At 35.1% G+C, this 22,279-nt stretch overlaps 1 protein-coding gene across 2 annotated transcripts in view; it reads left to right on the top strand.

Moving 5' to 3' along the window:
• RTTN (rotatin) overlaps nt 1-22,279 on the top strand; it is a 151,762-nt gene that overhangs the window by 87,484 nt on the left and 41,999 nt on the right. For both annotated transcript variants that reach the window (XM_032422642.1, XM_032422641.1), the window contains exons 33-35: nt 8,139-8,328; nt 10,215-10,306; nt 18,969-19,062. In XM_032422642.1, coding sequence (XP_032278533.1) covers nt 8,139-8,328; nt 10,215-10,306; nt 18,969-19,062 — 376 coding nt within the window. The remainder of the gene's footprint in view (nt 1-8,138; nt 8,329-10,214; nt 10,307-18,968; nt 19,063-22,279) is intronic.

The following is a 22,279-nucleotide window of genomic DNA, read 5'->3' on the forward strand; positions in this document are numbered from 1 at the left end:
CAGTTGTCCCACTATTGTCCTTCATAGGAAAGAAAAAACACCACCCCAGTCAAGATCTAGGATCAGAAATACATGTTACAGATGGTTGTCATATCTATTTCATTTCTTTCATCTAAAATAGTTCCTGAATCAAACATTTATGACCTTAGCATTTTTTTTTAAGATTTTATTTATTTATTTATTTGAGAGAGAGAGAGAAACAGCATGAGAGGGGAGAAGCAGGCTCCCTGCTGAGCCGGGAGCCCGATGTGGGACTTGATCCCAGGACTCCGGGATCATGACCTGAGCCGAAGGCAGTCGCTTAACCAACTGAGCCACCCAGGCGCCCGACCTTAGCATTTTTGAAGAGTACAGGCTATTTAGTTTTTGTAATATTCTTTAATTAGGTTTATCTGTTCTCATGATTAGATTCAGGTTATACATTTTTTTTTTTTTTTGATCATTTTTTTATTGTTATGTTAATCCCCATACATTACATCATTAGTTTTAGATATAGTGCTCCATGATTCATTGTTTGTGCATAACACCCAGTGCTCCATGCAGAACGTGCCCTCCTCAATACCCATCACCAGGCTAACCCATCCTCCCACCCCCCTCCCCTCTAGAACCCTCAGTTTGTTTTTCAGAGTCCATCGGTTCTTCTCCCCCTCCGATTTCCCCCCCTTCATTCTTCCCCTCCTGCTACATTCTTCTTCTTCTTTTTTTCTTTCTTAACAGGGTTATACATGTTTTGACCGAAAAGCGTAGAAGTGATGTGTTCTTGTTAGTACATTGTATCAGGAGACAAGATCATCTCTTTGTCCCATTACTGGGGATACTGACTTTGCTTACTTGGTTAAGGCAGAATCTACTTGTTTCCTTCTTGTGGAGTTAGTTTTTCCTTTTGCAGGAAGACACTCTGAAACTGTATCCATATCTACTTCTCATCAACTTTCTTCTGCTAGTTTTAACTTCCATTTGTGATTCTTGTCTGAAGCAATTATTACAGAATGGATGCCAAGTGGTGACTTTCTAATTCTGTCATTCTTTCTACATTTATTACATTTTACTGTAAGAAAGAGCTTTCATTTCTTCCCTCTTTATTTATTTACTTTTTATTTATTTACACCAGTGTAGATTCAAAAGATTCTTTGTCTTATAAGTTATAGCCCGTTTCTATCCTTATTTATTTAGATATTCAAATTGTTCTGGATTTGACTAGGTGAAGCCCCTTCATGAAGAATCTTTTGTCCCTTGGGGCGCCTGGGTGGCTCAGTCGTTAGGCGTCTGCCTTCGGCTCGGGTCATGATCCCAGGGTCCTGAGATCGAGCCCCGCATTGCTCCGCGGGAAGCCTGCTTCTCCCTCTCCCACTCCCCCTGCTTGTGTTCCCTCTCTCGCTGTCAAGTAAATAAAATCTTAAAAAAAAAAAAAAAAGAATCTTTTGTCCCTTTAATGTGTTTTCTTCAGTCTTTGAGCACTGCCCTATTTTCTGGTATAGCAAGATGTTCCAGAATTTCCAGCCCCAGCCTGGAATCAGACATTTGCTCAGAGACCCCTGATTTCTTTTAATGGAGAATTGTATTTAGAAATGAGATCTGGGTTCTAAATATGTTCATTGTTCCTGGGCAGGGGGAAGGAGTCATTGCTTCCATGTACTCATAGTGGACACAGCTGGAAACCTGCGTATGTGTTTGTGTGTTTTAGATAGATAGTCAACTCATTTATAGTTACAGTATATATCATTTCCATATTTAATGTGATAATTCCCAGTACATATTTTTCGTATGATGTTCATCCTGAATCATTGTAAGTGTTGATTTCACAAAACAATAAATACTTGGTGTCAGAGAAGCAGTATCATTTTATCTATATTCATAGTTTCTATGTAGTTAGGGATTTCTTATGTAACTAGCGTCATTTTTTCCAATCTCTGGATTATATTAGACCAGTTTTTTCTACTTGTTATATATCAAAATAATTCCTTTTTTTTTTTTAAAGATTTTATTTATTTATTTGAGAGAGAGAGAATGAGAGAGAGAGCACATGAAAGGGGGGAGGGTCAGAGGGAGAAGCAGACTCCCTGCCGAGCAGGGAGTCGGATGCAGGACTTGATCCAGGGACTCCAGGATCATGACCTGAGCCGAAGGCAGTCGCTTAGCCAACTGAGGCACCCAGGCACCCTCAAAATAATTCTTTTTTCATCTTGAAAATATTCTCTAGTCTTTTTTTTTTTTTTTTAAGATTTTAAGTAATATCTACGCCCAGCGTGGGGCTTGAACCCACAACCCTGAGGTTAAGAGTCGTGTGCTCACCCACTAAGCCAGCCAGGTGCCCCTATTCTCTGCTCTTTTTAAATGTAATTTTTATTTTGCTTCTAGTTCCTTTTGAACCACAGCTAAATGGGTATATAGTACTGGGACACCAGGAGTAAAATATATGTTTTTAAATTAATATTATAGCTTATTGCATCCTTGAGAACAATATTTTCAAATTAATTGGAGTGTTTTATGACATAATTTGCTGTTTTCTTTGCAAACTTACTTATAATGGTACCTGGTAATTTGAAGAGTTTTCTTTCTTTGCATACTGTCCTTCTCAGCTCTCCTGGCAGTTTTGCAGATGATCTGGCAGCCCCAGCACCCACCTGAGGGCAAGTTTGGTAAGGATATAGACATCCTGAGACAGAGCAATTAGACCATGCTGATTTCCCCACTATGCCAGAAGACAGCCCCATCAATTACTGATGGATCTGTGGAGCGAAGCCTTGTGTATGCATGAAAAGCTTCATTGTTCTGGACCTTGTACCATTAGTCCTCTGTGGAAAGCCTGAGTCAGACCATCTCTTGTGCACATGCTGGGCTTGGCTCTGCTGCCTTGAGTACAGCTCTGTCGCTAACCTGCCGTTGCCGCTAGGAAGCTTTGGCACGTGGAGAATGGGGACTCCGGCTTCATGCTTAGGTAAAATAAATCGAATAAAAAAAATCATGGTGTAGTATGTACATATTCCAGATTTGGTCTTCTTTGAGAACTTAAAAATATTTTGAATGAATTGTTTGAATTTTTAGAAGAATTTTTAAAGTAATAAATATATACAGTTAAAACCACCATTAGAGCTTATAATGAAATTTACTGCCTCTCTTCATTCACAGAGACAGCTTTACCTCCTACTGATTTTAATTCTTCAGGTAGTTACCTTCATATCTCTAAATAGTAGTTTGCAATAATGTTTGTTCCTTTACTGTGTTGATACACAGGAGTTAGCTCATTTAAATAATGTCCTGCAAATTTAGTTCTCTTACCAAACTTAGTTTCTCCACCTGCTGTTTCTGATCTTGTGACCTGTGGATGATCTCTCTGTCCCCGCCATTTAGAAGGTAAGGAAGTTGTGGCTAGTATGTTCCTATCCTTTCACTTCTGCCAATCTTTGTCAGTTTTATCTTTTACTTGGTGAATGTTGATGACATTTACATTCTCTTCCACAGCCTTGATTTATCTATAAGTTGATTCTAAAAATTGAAAACTAGTAATTTACAACAGAGCCACTTACTGGGCTGTGGTTATACTTCTCTATCTCTGCTTCTAGGGCTGTGATTTCTCTGGTGCTCAGAAGAAAAATTTTCTGATATTTATATATATTGTATGTATACCTACATAGGTGTGTGTGTGTGTGTGTGTGTGTGTGTCATTAAAAAAGTGGTTTGGGTGATTTTTTTTTCCTATAGAGTTTCTGTCTATCTAATTTTTTTTTGAATTGTGAGTTTATATCGTATCTAATGTTTTTCTAGACTCTTAGTCATCCTTTCTTTTCAGTTAGGATCCTTTATCCTAGAAATTATCTTCAAATAATCATACTCCTACCTAAAAACAAGTGCATGCACAATAAACTTAATGAGTTCTTGCATATTTGAAAATGTATTTAAATTGTACTTCAATTGTACTTCAATAGTTTAGGTAGTTACCAGATAGGTTGAAATCATTCTTCATAAGAATTTTGCTCCATTGTTTTCTGACATCCCATACTGCCAATGAGAAGTTGGATGTCCATCTGGCTTTTTTACCTCTTTATGGCCAACTTTTTCATTTATCATCATCTCTTTATCTTTTTTTTTTAAGATTTTATTTATTTATTTGACCGAGAGAGACAGCAAGAGAGGGAACACAAGCAGGGGGAGTGGGAGAGGGAGAAGAAGGCTCCCCACTGAGCAGGGAGCCCGATGTGGGGCTTGATTCCAGGACCCTGGGATCATGACCTGGGCCGAAGGCAGATGCTCAATGACTGAGCCACCAGGCACCCCTATCCATCCTCTCTTTATCTTTGAGGTCCTAGAATTTTATGGTTATGTATCTTTTTTCATTGCTCTTGCTTGACACTCATTAAGCTCCTTAATTTGAAGACATAGATGTTCTATATCTTTTGGCTCTGACACATTTTTTCATATTTATTTATTTTATTTTTTAAAGATTTATTTATTTTAGCAACAGAGAAAGTGCGCATGCTTGCGCACAAGTGGGGGGAGGGGCAGATGGAGAGGGAGAGAGAGAATCCTCAAGTGGACCCCTTGCTGAGTATGGAGCCTGACTCGGGGCTCAATCCCAGGACCCTAAGATCATGACCTGAGCAGAAATCAAGAGTCAGATGCTTAACTGACTGAGCTACCCATGCACCCCTCATGTTTATTTATTTTAAAAATCATTTTTCTTTTTCCTTTGTTCTATCTTTCCACATATCATATGAGTCCCATATTAAGTCTCTTGAATTGATTTTCTTTTTATCTCCTTATCTTTTATATTTTTATCTCTTAGTCTTTATTTTCTGGGGTATTAATCCTTTTGTTCATATCAGAATTAATTTAACTTCTTCAATCTTGGTAGGCTGAAATAATTTTCACTGATTTGTAGGCAAAGAAAAAAAACGGGCTTTTTTAAAAAGATTTTATTTATTTATTTATTTATTTGAGCGAGAGAGTATTCAGGCAGTGGGGGAAGAAAGAATCTTAAGCAGACTCTGTGCTGTGTGAAGTCTGACACAGGGCTCGATCCTACCACCCTGAGATCATGACTTGAGCTGAAACCAAGAGTCTGACACTTAATTCACTGAGCCATCTAGGTGCTCCTTTTTTTTTTTTTTTAAGTTTTTATTTAAGTAATTTCTACACCCAACATGGGGCTCGAACTCTCAACCCCGAGATCAAGAGTTGTATACTCTTCCGACTGAGCCAGCCAGGCACCCCCCGCAAAAAACAGGTTCTGAAACCTTATTAAGTAGATGGAATTTTAAATTTACATCTCTTATTATGACTTATTTTTTATCATTATTTTCTAAATCTTTTCTTTTTATATTCATAAGGACTAGAGAAAAAATGAATTTTTAAAATATAGATCTTCCTTGACTTACAGTGGGGCTTTGTCCCACTAAACTCACTGTTAAATTGAAAATACTGTAAGTTGAAAATGCATTTAATATACCTATCGAATATCACAGATTAGCCATGCCTACCTTAAATGTGCTCATAACACTTACATTAGCCTGCAGTCGGGCAAAATCATCTAACACAAAGCCTTTTTTATAATAAAGTGTTGAATATCCTTGTAGTTTATTGAATATTGTAATGAAAATGAAAAACAGAATAGTTTTATCAGTTATTTACCCTTGTGGTCCCTGGCTGACTAGGAGCTGCGGCTGGTTACTGCTACCTAGCGTCATGAAAATATGTTACTGCATATCGCCAGCCGAGGAAGAGATCAAAATTCAAAGTTTGAAATACGATTTTTACTGAACACATATCACTTTGCTCCATTATAAAGTTGAAAAACTGTAGATTGAACCATTGTAAGTCAGGGACTATCTGTATACCAATTGAAGGGTAAATGTGATTATGTTAATGATTCTTTATTACTATGATAATTATATATACTTAGAGAATAACTATTACAGTTCTGCATCACATATATAATTTCTCATTTACTTTGGAAATACTTATAACTGAAAAAAAGATGGATTTTATTTATTTATTTATTATTTTTAAAAGATTTTATTTATTAGCGGGGGGAGGAGCAAAAGGGAGAGGGACAAACATACTCTCCACTGAGTGTGGATTCTGATGCGGGGCTCGATCTCACAACCCTGAGATCATGACCTGAGCCAAAATCAAGAGTCAGACACTTAACCAACTGAGCCACCCAGGCACCCTGAAAAGATGGATTTTAGAAGACAGTGAGTTTATAATACCTTTCCTCTAGCAGTTGGTATAACCATCAGCCTCAGGAGACCTTTACAGAATAAAGAACCAGTAGATTTAATGAGAGCTCTTGAAGAGCTTGTTTTTGAGATTTATATAGCTTATATTCTTTCATCTATTTTTGTTAAACCTTTATGAATTTTAGACTGTGGTGTAACTCATCTGAGGAAGTGATTATATAGGTATGATTTTGCAAAAGTAAAAATTTTATATAATCTAATAAAATTTAAAAATTGTTCTGGGCATCATTATGAAATATATTTAGAAAGGTAGTATTTGTCCTACTTTGTTTAATCATTTTATTTTACTGGTTTGTTGAAGTTTGTTAAGTAGTTGGAACTAAGCTAGTAAACTTAGTTGAATTATTTATAATTCTCATCTTGGTTGTTAATTCCTTCTCTGAATTATTATAGTGAGGGCTTTAATTTGTGATATTAAGCAAATATTGTGCATCTCCTATGTATTTGACATGTTTGGTACATTTAGAATGTTACAAGTTACTTAAAAGAAGAGTTTGAAGCTGTGGATGTTAGGATTGGCTCTGCGGTTTTGGATGAATTATTTCACTCCAGATAATTAAATAAGGTAGTGCATGAAAGGGCCACATTGCCTGAAACATATACCATGGTTAACAGCCATATGACCTTGTTCTTGTACTTTTCTCTGTTTTACCTGCTTCTTCTAGACCTCAAAATTTAAAGTTATGCAGGGACCATCATGTGCTGGTTGCTCATTAAATAGTCTTATTTCTTATTAAATATGTAAATTGCTGTCTTGATGAAGAGTAAGCTCACAGTATTAGGTAGGTTTATTAGAATACAACAATAACAAATCCATGACCATAAAAGGTATTTAATAATGAAATAAGAGGTTTGATTATAATGATAATATCCTGAAAAAGAAAGATTAATGGAAATAATCTTACTGTTTTAATTATACCTTTAACTTGTGAATTATTTTATCTTCCTGGATAGTAAGTTTTAACATCCATATTTCCTTACTAATGAGCAGACATGAGAAAAAGGACCCATACATAAATCTCACGGTTAATGATAATCTTTGAATATGTTTTGACCATACCTTTCCTGGTGGCACTTAGATTTCTGTTTTCTTTCTTTTATTTTTCTCTCTCTTATGGTCTGTTTTAAAAATCATAACCTTATCATTTTCCAAAAACAGAAATAATTATAAGCTAGTGACAGGATTATTTGCAAACTGTAAACGTATCCTGAGTGCTTGATTTTTGCCACTGGGTATTCTAGGAAAAGGAGTGAATGGCAGTGAGAAACATTGTTTGGAAAAAAGTGTAGTGAGATTAAAATTGTGTAACAGCAGACTCTTCTTAGCCTCCTGATGGAAAGTGTGTGTGCGTGCTTGCATGCCTGCATGTTTGCTTTGGCAGGATTAATTCAGTGAGAAGTGGTGTGGCAAACAAGTTTTATCCTGGATGGTGATGAGTCTTTTCATTTTTATCTGGCATACTGATAGGTGCAAAAAATAATTTGGAACATAATTACTGGATCACATTATTTCAGATATTTGAATACTTATTTTATTCTGTGTAGGTTGAAAAATACTGCTTTTATTGTATTTGCGGCTCAAGTATGTAATTGCTTGGTTAAAACTGTACCATTTCATAGAAGCATTGTAAGCTAATGTTTATCCCTCAAGAGATAGAACAGAGCAGCCTTCTGCCTTCAGAGGATTTTTAGGCAGCAAAAACTTAGAGGACTATGAAATATTTGCCCTAAGTCAGGCTGCTTCGAGTATGGAGGGACAGAGGCAGGTGGAAGGATCATGGTAGCACCTGGGACCCATTTGATTCGTTGAGGGGAATGTGGGGCAGACAGCAGGTCTTTTTGAAGAAATTACGTTATGAGGCAGTGTGTCTTTCTTTTTCTCTCCCTCTTTTCCTACAGGGCCCCTGTGTCCACGATGAGGATTCTGGCCTATCGCTCACGGGAAAACCTGCCCTTCAGGCTCTTTTATATCACTGCCATTTTTATGAACATTTGAATCAGATGGTAAAACACTGTTACCTGGGACGGTATACATTTGATTTGAATTTTTCTGCTCTTGATGGAACTTCAGAAGGCAGCGATTTAAATGGTAAGTACATTATATTATTTTTATGAAATCTAACTTTTTATAAACTGTTGAAAACCTATGTGTTTGTTACAAAATATTTGAAAAATAATGAAGGTACACAGGAAAACATTATTCTTTGGGCCCCACTACGCAGACATGACCTTTGTTAATGTCAGGGTGGATTTTCTTCAGTCTTCTCTCTCTCTATAGCTTTTGTTTGTTTTACATGATTGTGTTCATATCTATGTACATTTTTGTTCCTTCCTTCCACTAAACATTGCCTAAGCATTTTTCTATGTTATAAATTCTTCATGGAAACCATTTTGACATCTTATTAATGTTTTATAAGTTATTCCATGCCCTTCAGTAAAGTTTTACAGTTTTTTTTTTCTCTATTAGATGTTTTAAACTTTTTGGAAGGTTCTTCCTAGGCAATCAAGAATGAGACCTTTTCCTACTAAATTTTCTAATTTGTTGTGCTAATATATCAAAGAGCTATTTGTTTTTGGTATGGTACTAATTTATCAAAACATCTTGCTGAAACCTTTTTGTTTCTATTTATAGATTCTTTTGGATTTCCTATGATCTTAGCACATATAAATACTTTTGTCTCATGATAATAAATAACTTAATGATTTAAAAAATAAGTTTTATTTTAAAATTAATTTTTAATAGTAATTTTATAAATCTTTACATGGGGAGCCTGGGTGGCTCAGTCGTTAAGCGTCTGCTTTCGGCTCAGGTCATGATCCCAGGGTCCTGGGATCGAATCCCACATCGGGCTCCCTGCTCCGCGGGAAGCCTGCTTCTCCCTCTCCTTCTCCCCCTGCTTGCATTCCCTCTCTCACTGTGTCTCTCTGTCAAGTAAATAAATAAAATCTTTAAAAAAAAAAAAAAAGAAAATCTTGACATAATTTCACACTTACAGAAAAGATGCAAGAATGCAAGAACATTCTCAAATGTTAACATTTTACTGCATTTGTTCCCCTACGCCATGTGTATGTATATGTATGTGTGTATAAATAAAATTTATTTATTTATATGCCTGTATACATATATATATATTTTTTTCTTTTCTGAGCTATTCTAAGAGTGAATTGCAGACATAGTTCCTTTACTCCCAGACTTAAATGTGAATTTCTAATTCACTTTTCTGCTCAGTTCTTGGAGGAAATAAGAGGAAAATGACATTTGATGAAGGTTTTGAACATTTTTTTTTTTTTAAAGAGGAAGAGAGCGAGAGATGGGGTGGAGGGAGGGGTAGCACAAGAGGGAGAGAGAATCTTAAGCAAGCTCCGCACGCAGTATGGAGCCTGATGCGGGGCTTCATTTCCTAACCCTGAGGTCATGACCTGAGCTGAAGTCAGAGTCAGATGCTTAACCAACTGAGCCATCCAGGTGCCCCAGAGATTTCTGAAAATTTAAATAAATGCCCTTATTAGGAAAGTGACCCATTTCATTGTTTGGATTTCTCTGGATCAGTGTTACTTGAAGCATGGCCCTTGAACCAACATCATTGAAATCTTTTGTGAGCTTGTTAAATGCAAAATTATGGCTCCCACCCTGATTTGGGGGAGTAGAATCTCTGGGAATAGCACCCAGGAAATTGCTTTAACAAGCGCTTTATGATCCTTAGGCACATTAAAGTTTGGGAGCTGGTGGTCTTGATAAATTGTATTAGATTTAGGTAAGCAAACTCCACTAATTGTCATTAAAATTTTTGTGAAACAAGCTTTATATGTAAATTAATTAAGAATAATAACAATTAAGCAAACTTTTTTCCTTACTTCTTGGTTGGTTTCCTGTAACAAGTTCTTGATTGGTTTCCTATAACAAGTATTCTTTCTGTTAAATGTTCCAGTACCCAGGAGACTGTATTCATATTGACAGTTTTCCTGTTGTCACAGGTTTAGATGACTCATTCAAGTTTTGGAGGGCTCCATCTAGGATGTCCAATCAAGATCAAGATTCAAGTTCTCTCTCCACCTTGGAAACAATGGTACTTCTAAAGAATGCATAAGTGCTTTATTTTGAAACTCTGAAAAGATTTGAATTTACATAGTGGACGATAAGACGGTATAAAAAGTATAAGGTTATGATTAAAATAGCTGTGATTTACTTGTTTATTTTTTTGAAATTTTTTATTTGTTTATTTTTTTTAAGTAATCTCTGTAGCCAGCATGGGGCTCAGACCCACAACCCTGAGATCAAGAGCCGCATGCTCCACTGACTGAGCCAGCCAGGCGCCTGACAGCCGTGATTTTTTTGAACTGCTGTCTGTGTAGAACTAGGGTGTGATGTACTCGTATAGCTACACTGAATGTCCTTTTAGATGAATTTACAACCTTTCTTATACCTTATTTGATAGAACCAGAAGCATAAAAGTTTAAAAATGTTTATCAGTAGTAATAGAATAGATCCCATCTGATAATAATGCTTGAATACCATGCAGTTTTGCTTAAGGGCAAAGCAATTTGAAGAAAGTGGACCCATTCAAATGATTCCAGTTTGGTAGTGGAGATTTTAAGCACTTTTCTAAATATTTGCAACAGATAGACGCTTGTTTTGATTATCTGAAATACCAGAAATTTATGCCTGCCTGCCTTCCTTTTTCTTTTCATTCATAAGTTGCTTTGTTCTAAAAAGTTTGAAACACACTTAGTATTTCTAAATATGACTGATACTAGGTTTCACTTGTTTTCCAAGCATATGAAATCATTTCCTCTCAACTGGGAAACATTACATTGCATCCTAGAGTGTTTTTGAACAGTTACTGTGTCGTAGACCCTATCAGGAAGGCAAAGGCTTGGCCCTCCTGCTACAGGAGCAAAAATAATATGAGAATAATAAATAATTATAAGGCAATAATAAGATTCACTTCCTGTAGTTTCTCAGCACTGGTACTTTTTGCTGCAGTTTTAGGAGTTATTTTTTATCCCTAGACTCAGAAGAGTTTGTGGTTAGTGCTGCATTGAACCTTTATTTGGAAAAGTAGAGTAATTACCCCAGTTCCACTAGATGTCATGCTTTCCTTTCCATGCTAGAAATAGTATGTATCTTCGTCTCAACAAGAGAAATAATATGATTAAATGCAAAAAAGAGCTGTATTAGTTATTTAATTCACAGAAGGGCAGCATTAATATGTGCTGAAAAGTAATTCTTAGGCTTCCCTGTTTATTGAAAGGGCTATCTGTAGATTAACCTTGAAATTTGTACATTCTTCAGTTCTTTGCTTATAGTAGGTACTCAGTAAGTAGCAATTGCTCTAGTTAACTTTGAGTCATCTTAGCTGTTTTGTAGATACCAAGTTGTATTTATCCTATGCAAGAATACTTAAGTACTTTTGCATTTCTGTATTTGATAAGAGAATAATAATAATATGTGTATAATATATAGTAATATATATTTTAATAATAACAAATATTATAGATCAAGATACTAGATTTTCTGAGGAAAATTTTAGAAATACATTATTTATTGTAATCATTATTAAAATAGAAGCACCTCTATTAGCATAAGACTCTTTAACTTGTGTTTGGATGTTACGTATTCTTTTAGAAATATATACCAATGAAATCTTTTTTTTTAAGAAATCTTATTATAGTTCTATGTGAGATTGATTTTGTGTAGTTTCTCAAGAGATAATTATCTATCAGTCAACTCTTCCTTTTCTTCTTTTGGATTCCAAATAGAAGAGCTTTGGTATTGGTGACTTACTCACCAGATTGGTGACTTTTATTCACAGAAGTAGTCTCATTACCAAATTTTGCTAATTGTCATGTTTTTCTTGCCATGCGAGATACTGTATGTTTTTGTTCCAACAGGAAAAAAAATTTGGAGAATTTATTCATTATATCAGTATTTATTTATTTATTTATTTTTAAAGATTTATTTATTTATTTTTGGTGGGAGTGCTTGGTAGGAAAGGGCAGAGAGAGAGGGAGAAACCTCAGCAGACTCTGCACTGAGCACAGAGCCTGACACGGGCTCCATCCCACAACCCCGAGATCATGACCTGAGCTGGAATCAAGAGTCAGACACTTAACCAACTAAGCCACCCAGGTGCCCACATACTAGTATTACTTTAAACCTAAGCTGTCATACCTAGACCAGCTAATAATTTCTTTTTTTTTTTTTTTAAGATTTTATTTATTTATTTGACGGACAGAGACGGTGAGAGAGTGAACACAAGCAGGGAGAGTAGGAGAGGGAGAAGCAGGCTTCCCGCGGAGCAGGCAGCCTGATGCAGGGCTCGATCCCAGGACTCTGGGACCATGACCTGAGCCGAAGGCAGACGCTTAACGACTTAGCCACCCAGGTGCCCCATAGACCAGCTAATAATTTCTTAAGTATAAGTTACAAATTGAGGTATCAGTTCAGTGGATTTAAATTTTGCAAATAAGTGTATCTGGTAATTTATATCATTATTTTGTATATTTCCCAGATATGAGAAAAGATGCAATTTTTTTATTGGTTTTTCCATTTTGTCTTTCTAAGGAAAGCACTGTCTTTTCATTTGGGTCATATCATCTAGTGTGCTGTCACTGGGTCATTATCCATTCTGTGCAGTTAATGCCACATTAGGGACTTTCATGGTGTTATCTAATGAATATATCAGTTCAGTTGTTTGGCAAACTTTGCAGGGATTGGGACATGTATGTTCATAAATTACAGAGAGGGTAAAGAGTGTCATTTTCATGTTGGTGCATTGCCCTTCTAAGTAACCGTCTTTTCAGAGATGAATTCTATCCAGCTCAGTGTCTCCTTCTCCCAGGTAGGAGGGGTCAGGCATTGGTTGGTTTTCCTCCTGAAATCTCATTTCTAGTTCTTAGAAATATCCACACTAGATGGGTACTTACACCTAGTATACACCGGTATGCAACAACAGTTTTCTAACCAAAATATGTGTTTTTGTTTTTTTTTTACTGCTATTGAGCAGAATTATGTCTGTATTTTTTGAATCTGTTTTATCAGTTGTCAAAATAAAGGAGATGTGGTTTCTTTCCTTTTGAGCTTTTCTTTGTGAAATATGTGATTCTTTGGAACTTTGGGAGCACCAGTTTAAATAAAACTGATTTTATTTTAGTTTAAGTTTATTTAAACATTTAAAGAGAAATTACTCATGGGATTCTTACTATTGCTATTTTACAAAAGAAGAGATTAAGGCATGCAATGAATAAGTGTCTTGTTCAAGGTTCCAGTGCTGGTAACTGATAAGAGCATTATTTGAATCCAGAAGTATGTTTGGCTCTAGAGCCCAGGTTGTTGACGGTGATGTTCTACTCCTTCACAACAAAGCCAGATGTGATAGGTGCCATAGTAGATGTTATAGTCAGGGTGCAGTGAGGTTACATTAGAGGGTATGATGAAATGGAAAGTGATTTTGTATAAGAAGTGTCAATTGAAATGAGCTTTAAAGGATTAATCTTTCTTAGATGTATGCACACATTTGCAGGGAGCCGAAAAGATATTCAGATACGTCTTACAATTCAGTACTCTCTGACAAGAGTTGAAAGTCTAGTCAGGAACATGAAGCACAATGTGAAAATAATTGCATGCGTGGTTGTGTGGTACTAAAAGCATTAGATACTCAGAGAATGCCTGGTTTGTTTGGAGTGTGGAACAAAGGCTAAAGTTTAATTACCAGATAGGGGTTAGCTAAGAGAGCTAAATCTGTTTTTGGGTTTGAAGAGGTAAGATATAATAGCTATAAAGATACAGATATAAAGATATTTCAGCTGAATAAAATGCACGAAACATTACAGTTGGCATTATAGAAAAATATGTACTGGCATTTGTGTGATGGTAGTTATGAGTTGTTTTATAGAACGAAAAGTAGACCAAGGACAGTTAAAGCAGGGATGAATCAGAGTGGCGTTTTAGAAGAAAAATCATTTTGACGTAGGAATTAGTGATAGAGTAGGTACATACATCCAGTGCGATGACCCCAGGAAAACGTGGGGAGACAGCAGTTTGCATGATGGGGAGAGAAAGAGAATGATATACTTTGTTTAAATAAATTTCAACCACCTGTGGATTACCCAGGATCTGAGAACCTGTATATTTTAGTTAGAAAATATAAGTGAGATTCTAGTTCCTAAGTGTTAGTAATATAGGCCACAGGGCTGTAATACAATGAAAATAAGTTTGTTGTGTGTCTGGTTTTTTTTTTTTTTTTGAATAAAAATTTAATATTGATTCTTTTTAAAAAGTATATTTATTTATTTTAGAGAGAGAGAGAGCACGTGCATAACCAGGGGGAGGAGCAGAGGCAGAGGGAGTAAGAGAGAGAAGCAGATTCCCCGCTGAGCGCGGAGCCTGACGCCAGGCTTGACCCATGAGATCATGACCTGAGTCAAAAATCAAGAGTCAAGACGCTCAATTGACTGAGCCACCCAGGCGCTCCTAATATTATAATAAGACTTAGATATTGATGGTTAATAATACCTCCATATCAGTTTATTCTACTATCATTTTTTTTCTGTGTGACATTAGAATGAATATAATGGCTAGTGAAAATAGAGTATTCATTCCATTCTGTGTACATAGTGTGTACTATTTTATAAATATTCTTTTAAAAATTGTTAGAGCAAATAATATTTGTGTTTTTTTCTGTATTTTGTATTCACTTTGGTGTGTTTGAAGTTATCCAGACTAAGTTACTATAGAGGTATAGCCATTACTGTTGAGTGCAAACATTTAAAGGAATTGGCAAAAACGTTTTGAGATCGATTTTAGCAACTTTATTAAGCAGGTAACTGTAACTGAAATAAGTAAAATAGGGTTGGGTGTTATTTTATATTTGCACTAAAATATATTTCCTTAATTTTGGTTAAAGTGGTTATTTTTTGTAGTTAGTTTTGATATATGTGTTGAGTCAACTTTGGGCCTTTAGAGCTCAGGTGACAATAGCCTCTAGTTTGCTGTTTGCTGGAGGTCCACAGATGGGTTACGGTGTTAAATCTACACCATTTGAGAGTGGTACCCTTTCATGAGCGAAGAAGCGGTGTCTTCGAGAATTCAAGTATTTGGCGTGGGGTCACGAAGCTAATGGAGAGCGGAATAGGACGACAAGCTCTAGGAAACTTGTTCTCTTAAATTATATACAGTAGGGCATAGGGATCGTGATTATCTCCTAGGGTTAAGTCTCTGCATGCGAGTGAGTGATCTTATAGTTAGGCAAGAATCTTATATCATCTTATGCTCATTCCTTCAGTGATATTTCTCTGAGCTTCCTTTTTTTTTTTGTATTATACACAATCCATTTGAATCATGGATCTGTATAGCCGAAGTGATTTAAAGTTCTTGTTATAATTTGGTGAGAATTAATGATTACAAATTATGAAGCATGCCAGAGCTTTTCTGCTGTTGGACATAGAGACAGGAATCATCTATAGTACTGAACACATGAAAACTGGAGTTCCTTAGAAACTTCCATACTTTGTATTTTTGCCATGTTTTAAAAATGTGAGTTGATTTGTACCCTGTCTTTTTCATCTCACAGATCCTCATTTTCTTCCTTTGTTCTCTTTTAATTTTTTAAAAACCAAATGACTTACTTGGGAGCCAGTCTACTTTTGATGAAAGAAGATATAGAAAATATTATAAAATTACTTGCCAAATAAAATACTCAAGTCCTAAATTAGCTTTCAAAAAACTTTGAAGTATCCAGTGAACACTTTCATTTCTGTAGGGCAGAATACAAAGAAAATAGTTTTGAATATAGATGCATTTTGTTTGTATGACAGAAATTGTCTGTCTTTTTTTTAAACCCAAATTCTACTTTGATACGGTAAACGACTTTGCTATTTTCTGCTACTTCAAAGGGACTCTTTTAAAATTGTAACTGCCTATTTTACAATGAGGCATCATTTAGAAAGCTTCTTTAGCTATCAAATCTATTCATAAACACATTGAAGAAAAGGTTATTATTTTTTTAGTTTTTACAAGCAAAATTTGATTGTTTTAGGACAGTGGCTTTAAGTAACACCAATTTATCTGTACTAACAGGCTTTTATTGCCTCTTATAATACCAGTAAGGTGAGAAGGCTAGAAGTATATGTACTTCAATTCAAGGAAAACTCAGTTTTATTTGTCTTATCAAGGGAATGTAAATTGAAAATCTCAGGATGTGTCGTGTGGCAGACAGGAAAGAGGAAAATGTCTAGATTGTGATTTTGTACTGAAGTCATTTTAATGAATAGAGCAATGACAGAATAATTAGACAGACTGCCTGTTATGAGGACAGCCCTGGCCTCCCACTTGGGGCTTTATGGCTACTATGAGAGCAAATGAGAAGGTGTGTTCTCCGCTGTGGGGGGAAGAGGTGACTGAGCATGCTCCGCTTGGCTGGCCAGCATTCTGGAGGTTTGTCTGAGGACTTCCTCTGACTTGAGTGTATTGATCTGTCATGAATGTAGTCCTCAACTGAGAATCCTAATTAGAGTGTGACCTTGTAGTCCTTATCTCTAAATGAGGACCTGGACTAGATCAGGCCTTTTCTACCTGTGGCATTATGGGCTCATGTGAACCTCCTCCACCTTCCAGAAGCTAATACTTGAATTTTAAAATGGATTAGTTGTTACTTGGATTTCAAGATAACAAGTAACATATTTACATATTGATATCTATATTATTACATATAATCAAATATCCATTGGAGATTTTTTTCAAACAAGCAAGGATTTGAGCATAGAACCAGAGCTATTCAGTTTAATACTTTTTTGTCTTGTTAAAATAATAATGTGCTAATATAGCAAATTTAAAAAATAGATAGGTTAGTAGAAATATAAATCACCCATAATCAAGTTTTAAGACACAATGTATTACTATATAAAGAAGTCTTTGTGTTTTCTCAGCCATACAGGGTAAGTTATAATACAGCTCTTAGGTAAGGTGCTTTCTAAAATCATATTTTCTAAATCTGTATATCACTTCCTTGGATTATACTGAGGAAAATCACAACTTTTATTAATGTCTGATCTTTGGTCACACCTTGTGATTTTGCTTTCTTCTAATGAGCCAGGTATTCCATGGGCCCTTAGAAACCTTTTTTTCCTGCACTGAGTGCTACCTCTGTTTTTGTCAGTAGTGAGGACTGGATATGGCCTGTCCCCTCTTTTTGCCCAAGAGCCAGTTGTAGGTAAATACATTTTTAGAAAAATAAATTTTAGGGGCGCCTGGGTGGCCAGTTGTTAAGCACCTGCCTTCGGCTCAGGTCATGATCCCAGGGTCCTGGGATCAAGCCCCGTGTCAGGCTCCCTGCTCAGCGGGAAGCCTGCTTCTCCCTCTCCCACTCCCCCTGCTTGTGTTCCCTTTCTCGCTGTGTCTCTCTCTCGTCAAATAAATAAATAAAATATTAAAAAAATAAATAAATAAATAAATTTTAGGTTTTTTTCCTATTATCTGGATCTAATATTAGATAAAGTAAGGTATTTAATATATGATTATTTATGAGTGTTTATTTAGACTGAAATTTATCCAGGTTTACTTATTTAGATGACTTTATGTGCGTGGCTTACATTTGTTGGCTACAGCTTTCTGTTATTTATTTGTTATTGTAATGTCATACTTGAAGTAGTGAGAGATGATTAAAGTCTTAAGTTGAAAGGGGTATTTTAAAAACTATATAAATTCCATCAACCATTTTCTTCAGATTTATATTCTCTTTACTAACAGAAACTGAAAACAAAAATACTCTTGGTTTTTGCTTTTATTCTATCATATCAAGTCTAATAAGGTATCCTACTTTATATATTAAGATAAATACACAATCAATATACAAGCTCTGAGCTGTATGGTATCTGAGTTTGAGGTAGGGTTGATTCATAAGTTCTAGTGACAGCTCATACTGTATGCATGTGCTGACATGGAGCTTATCCAGGTTTGGGAAGTTCAGGCTATTTCAGAGAAAATAAATTGATGGTAAGAAAAAGAGTGATCTGACCTCTCCAGATAAAGTATTTTTCACATAGAAGGTGCCAGATACATCAGTTTGAACTTTTTCCATTTTAGGAGGCTGCTAGTCTGCTCATCTGTAAACCTATAGGTGAAATTGTGTTTGTATTCTACAGAATTTATGTTATGTTTAATGTTTTAAAAAATACTGTATTCTGAAACACAGTGTTAACATACTGCCTGAAACAGTTCTTTTGTGATATGGGGAAAGGTAGAGAAAAATCTATTAATATTTCTGTTGATTTTTTTCTTAGGCACTATTAAAATTTGTGTGTGCCATTTGAAACTTATAAGAAGAACCCCTCTTACTATGAATCAAGTAGGACAGACTATCTCAGGGACGGTGAATTATGCAAAAGTTAAAGGAGCATGATTTAGCTTTTTAACATTTGGGCAATAAATGGGTATAAGCCATATCCAGACCTTAAAATCCGAAATGGGCTTCAAATCAAAACTTTGCTACTTTGAGTTACTGATTTACATAAATTCCAGTAGGTCTTATAAGAAGTAGGAAAGTGCCATTCAAAAAACTTACAACTCTCAAGATATGGAATGTTTTCCAGTCATATGAACTAGTGTAGTTTTGTTATTAACCTTCTTGTTTAAGGTTATTTTATGTACATACTGCTTCTGTTTCAGTTTCCATGTGATAACATTAATGAATGAATGTTAAGAATAAAATAATTTTCTTTGCTCCTTGATAGGTGGCACCTTCATCGGGGAGTGCTGAATTTCTACCACTTGGGCCCTCAGCAGTGTCTCTCCCTGAAGCCTCACATGACCAGTTTGTGGCTCAAGGTACCCTTTTAGGAAGACATTCTACTTTCGAAAAGAAAAATGACAAGTCCGTCAGGATATTTTGAAATAAATGTCTACATAAGAACAAAATTAAATAAGTCACAAAACACAGTCAATGTCTAGATAAGAACAAAATGAAGTGGACTGGAACATGATAGAATAAATATATCAGAAATTAACAGAACAACTACCCTTAACTAATAAATGGAATGTAGTTGTCTGATTGCCATATGGTTTCTTATTAGTTAAGTGTAGATATTTAGTGTTTGAACTGGGGAATTAATAGATATTAGTTACCTTCATTTTTCTCCCTCTTTAGGGAAAACACTTCAATTTACCACAGTAGTCCACTTGAAAGTGGAGAGAATCTGGTCATAGGTATTTTTCAAGGGAAATACTTCTATTTTAAAGTCTACAAAATGTGTTGCGTCTTTATTTTATTAGAAATGCTTGATGATTCATTGTTTGTGTATAACACCCAGTGAATCATGGAACACTACATCAAAAACTAATGATGTAATGTATGGTGATTAACAGAACATAATAAAATAAAAAAAATGCTTGATGAGTAGCCTGGGATTTATTTTTATTAATGGCAATATATAAATTCTATTCTTTGTATTAGGGACTGCTTCCAACGCTATTATGCTTCAACCTTTATATGTTTGGAAGATTACAACTTAGCTTTTGTTTGTCCTAGAGAATGTACAGGCCTTTATTCAGTAGCATTAAATTCATCACTTGTAAGCAATATGCTACCTAAAAAAGAAGAATTTTAAACACTGAAGTATAAGCATCCGCAGGGAAAAGGTTTTCTAAAACTTCAGAAATAATTGCTTAATGAAGACTTTACTCTGAATTTTTATTACAGTGTTTGTTCCCTAACTTCCTAAACAATGTCCCATTTTGTTTTTAGTAATATATGTTAACAATATAAAAAAGTGTTTAATTGTAGAAAGTACTTACTTGATCCTCTAGAGAATAAAAGGAGCAAACTCACATTGTTTAAATAGTTGAGGACACAGAGGATGAAATGAAATTGGTAATGAATTTCATGAACATTTATCTCTAAAAGTATGTTGCATTACTCTTTTTTAATAACTTCATTGAGAATAATTTACATACCATACAGTCACCCATTTAATAAGTGAATTCATTGGTTTTGAGTCTATTCACAGAGCTGTGCAAGCATCACCACAATTAATTTTAGAACATTTTCATTTTCATCACCCCAAAAAGAAACCTCGCCATTAGCAATCACTCCTCATCTCTTTTGATCCTTCCCAGTCCTAGGCCATTGTTAATCTACTTTCCTTCTTTATAGATTTGCCTGTTATGGAAATTTCATAAAAAAGCAATCATATAGTATGTGTTTTTTTGTGACTGTTTTTTTTTTTTTTTTCCACTTACCATAATGTTTTCACGGTTGATCCATGTTGTATTATGTGTCAGTACTTAATTTCTTTTTATTGCTAAAAATATTCCACTGTATGGATAGACCACATTTTATTTACCCATTCATCATTTGATGGACATTCGGATTTTTCCACGTTTTGGCTATTATGAATAATACTGCTATGGACATTCATGTACAGGTTTTTGTGTGGACATACAGTTATGTGGGCTTTTTTGTTTTTTTTTGTTTTTTGTTGCATTATTCTCGATTTGGATTTATTTTATTTTCAGGGATTGTGCTTAGAATGTGTATTCATGCACAGTTTTACTGGTTACCAATCACTTAAGCATGTATATTTGACAAAAAAGCTTCTTAATCCTTTTTGTTGAATCTGCCACTGAACAGTGCTGCAAAGCATTGAATATATATTGTGTGTGAGCCATAATACTAGAGCAGTTATTTTGTTGTTAGGTATCTTCTTGAATCTCATCCCTTTAAAATAGTATTAAGATAAAATGTGATTTTTTTTTTTTTTTTTTTTTTTTTTGGTGATAACGAGATTTTAGTTCCTTCAGCTAGAACATCTAGCAGGATTTGCCAGTGAAGCTGGTTAGTCCTTTTATTTGTTGTTTTGCTAATTCTTAATTAACCAGGGAATTAATATGCTCCAAAGTGATTTAGGACAGAGTGAAAAAATTTTTCTCTAATATGTACATTAGGGCCACTTTAGACATCCAACTTTACATTTTTAAATTTAGTTTCTAACTTTTGTAAAAGAAAAATTATTTTATTAAAAAAAAAAAACCTAACAGGATCTCTTGTGATCTGTAAGCTTACATTTGATATACAAAGGTGAAAGGAATCATTAAAAAATAAAAATGTTAGTGTATTTGAGTACTACTAACATAAATAACTAGGATAATTTTCTCTAGATAAAATATAAAAGTTTATTTAAATATATTAGATGAGTTTGAATTTCTTAACCTCTGTGCCCTCCCCTTTTATTGATCATCTTCTGTATACTTGGCCTAAAAATGCTGAAAACATGGAATACATATCTTCTGAATATTTAAATTTTTCCCTTAAAATCAATTGAACTGTTTCTGTGGAATTACCTAAATTTAATTTTCCAAACTTTATTTAGTTTAAAATGTCAGATCTTTCTTGATGTTACATAGTCCCGAAGTTATATAGTACTGATTCTTCCCCCGAAGGAATTAGTTTATTACAAAGGAAAAATTAAACTTCACAGTGGAGAAACCGGGTAGATACCCCCTTGATCAAGTGGCTGAAGTTAACACTACCAATAGTGGTACAAATAGGAATCATGCTTTTCCCGCTGGGATGCACTGAAGCTCTACTCATGAGGAAACACCAAACATCAGACGTTCTACAAAGTAACTGGCCTGTGCTCTTTGCAAAATGTCAAGGCCCTGAAAGACAAAGCAAGTCTGAGGAAATCTTCCAGTTTAGAACCCAAAGAGACATGGCAGCTAAATGCAAGGTGTGATCCTGAATCGGATCCAAACAAGAATTCTGGAGCTACAAAGGACGTTAGTGCGACAATATGCAAAATTTGGAAAAGGTCTATAGATTAGAGGCTACCACTGTGTCACTATTAATTTTCTGTTTGCTAATTGTACTGTGATTATAAAAGACAAAGTTTGTTTAGGAAATTAATTTAGGGCCGAAGGGGCATTTGCAACTTACAAGCAGTTCATAAGAAGATAGGTATATAGGTAGATAAAATGTGGTAAAACATTAATATATAGGGATCTGGGCCAAGGTATATGGGAATTCTTTGTACTCTTGTACTTTCTG

The sequence above is a fragment of the Phoca vitulina genome, unplaced genomic scaffold, assembly GCF_004348235.1.
Source record: "Phoca vitulina isolate PV1807 unplaced genomic scaffold, GSC_HSeal_1.0 scaffold27, whole genome shotgun sequence".
Taxonomy (NCBI): Eukaryota; Metazoa; Chordata; class Mammalia; order Carnivora; family Phocidae; genus Phoca; species Phoca vitulina.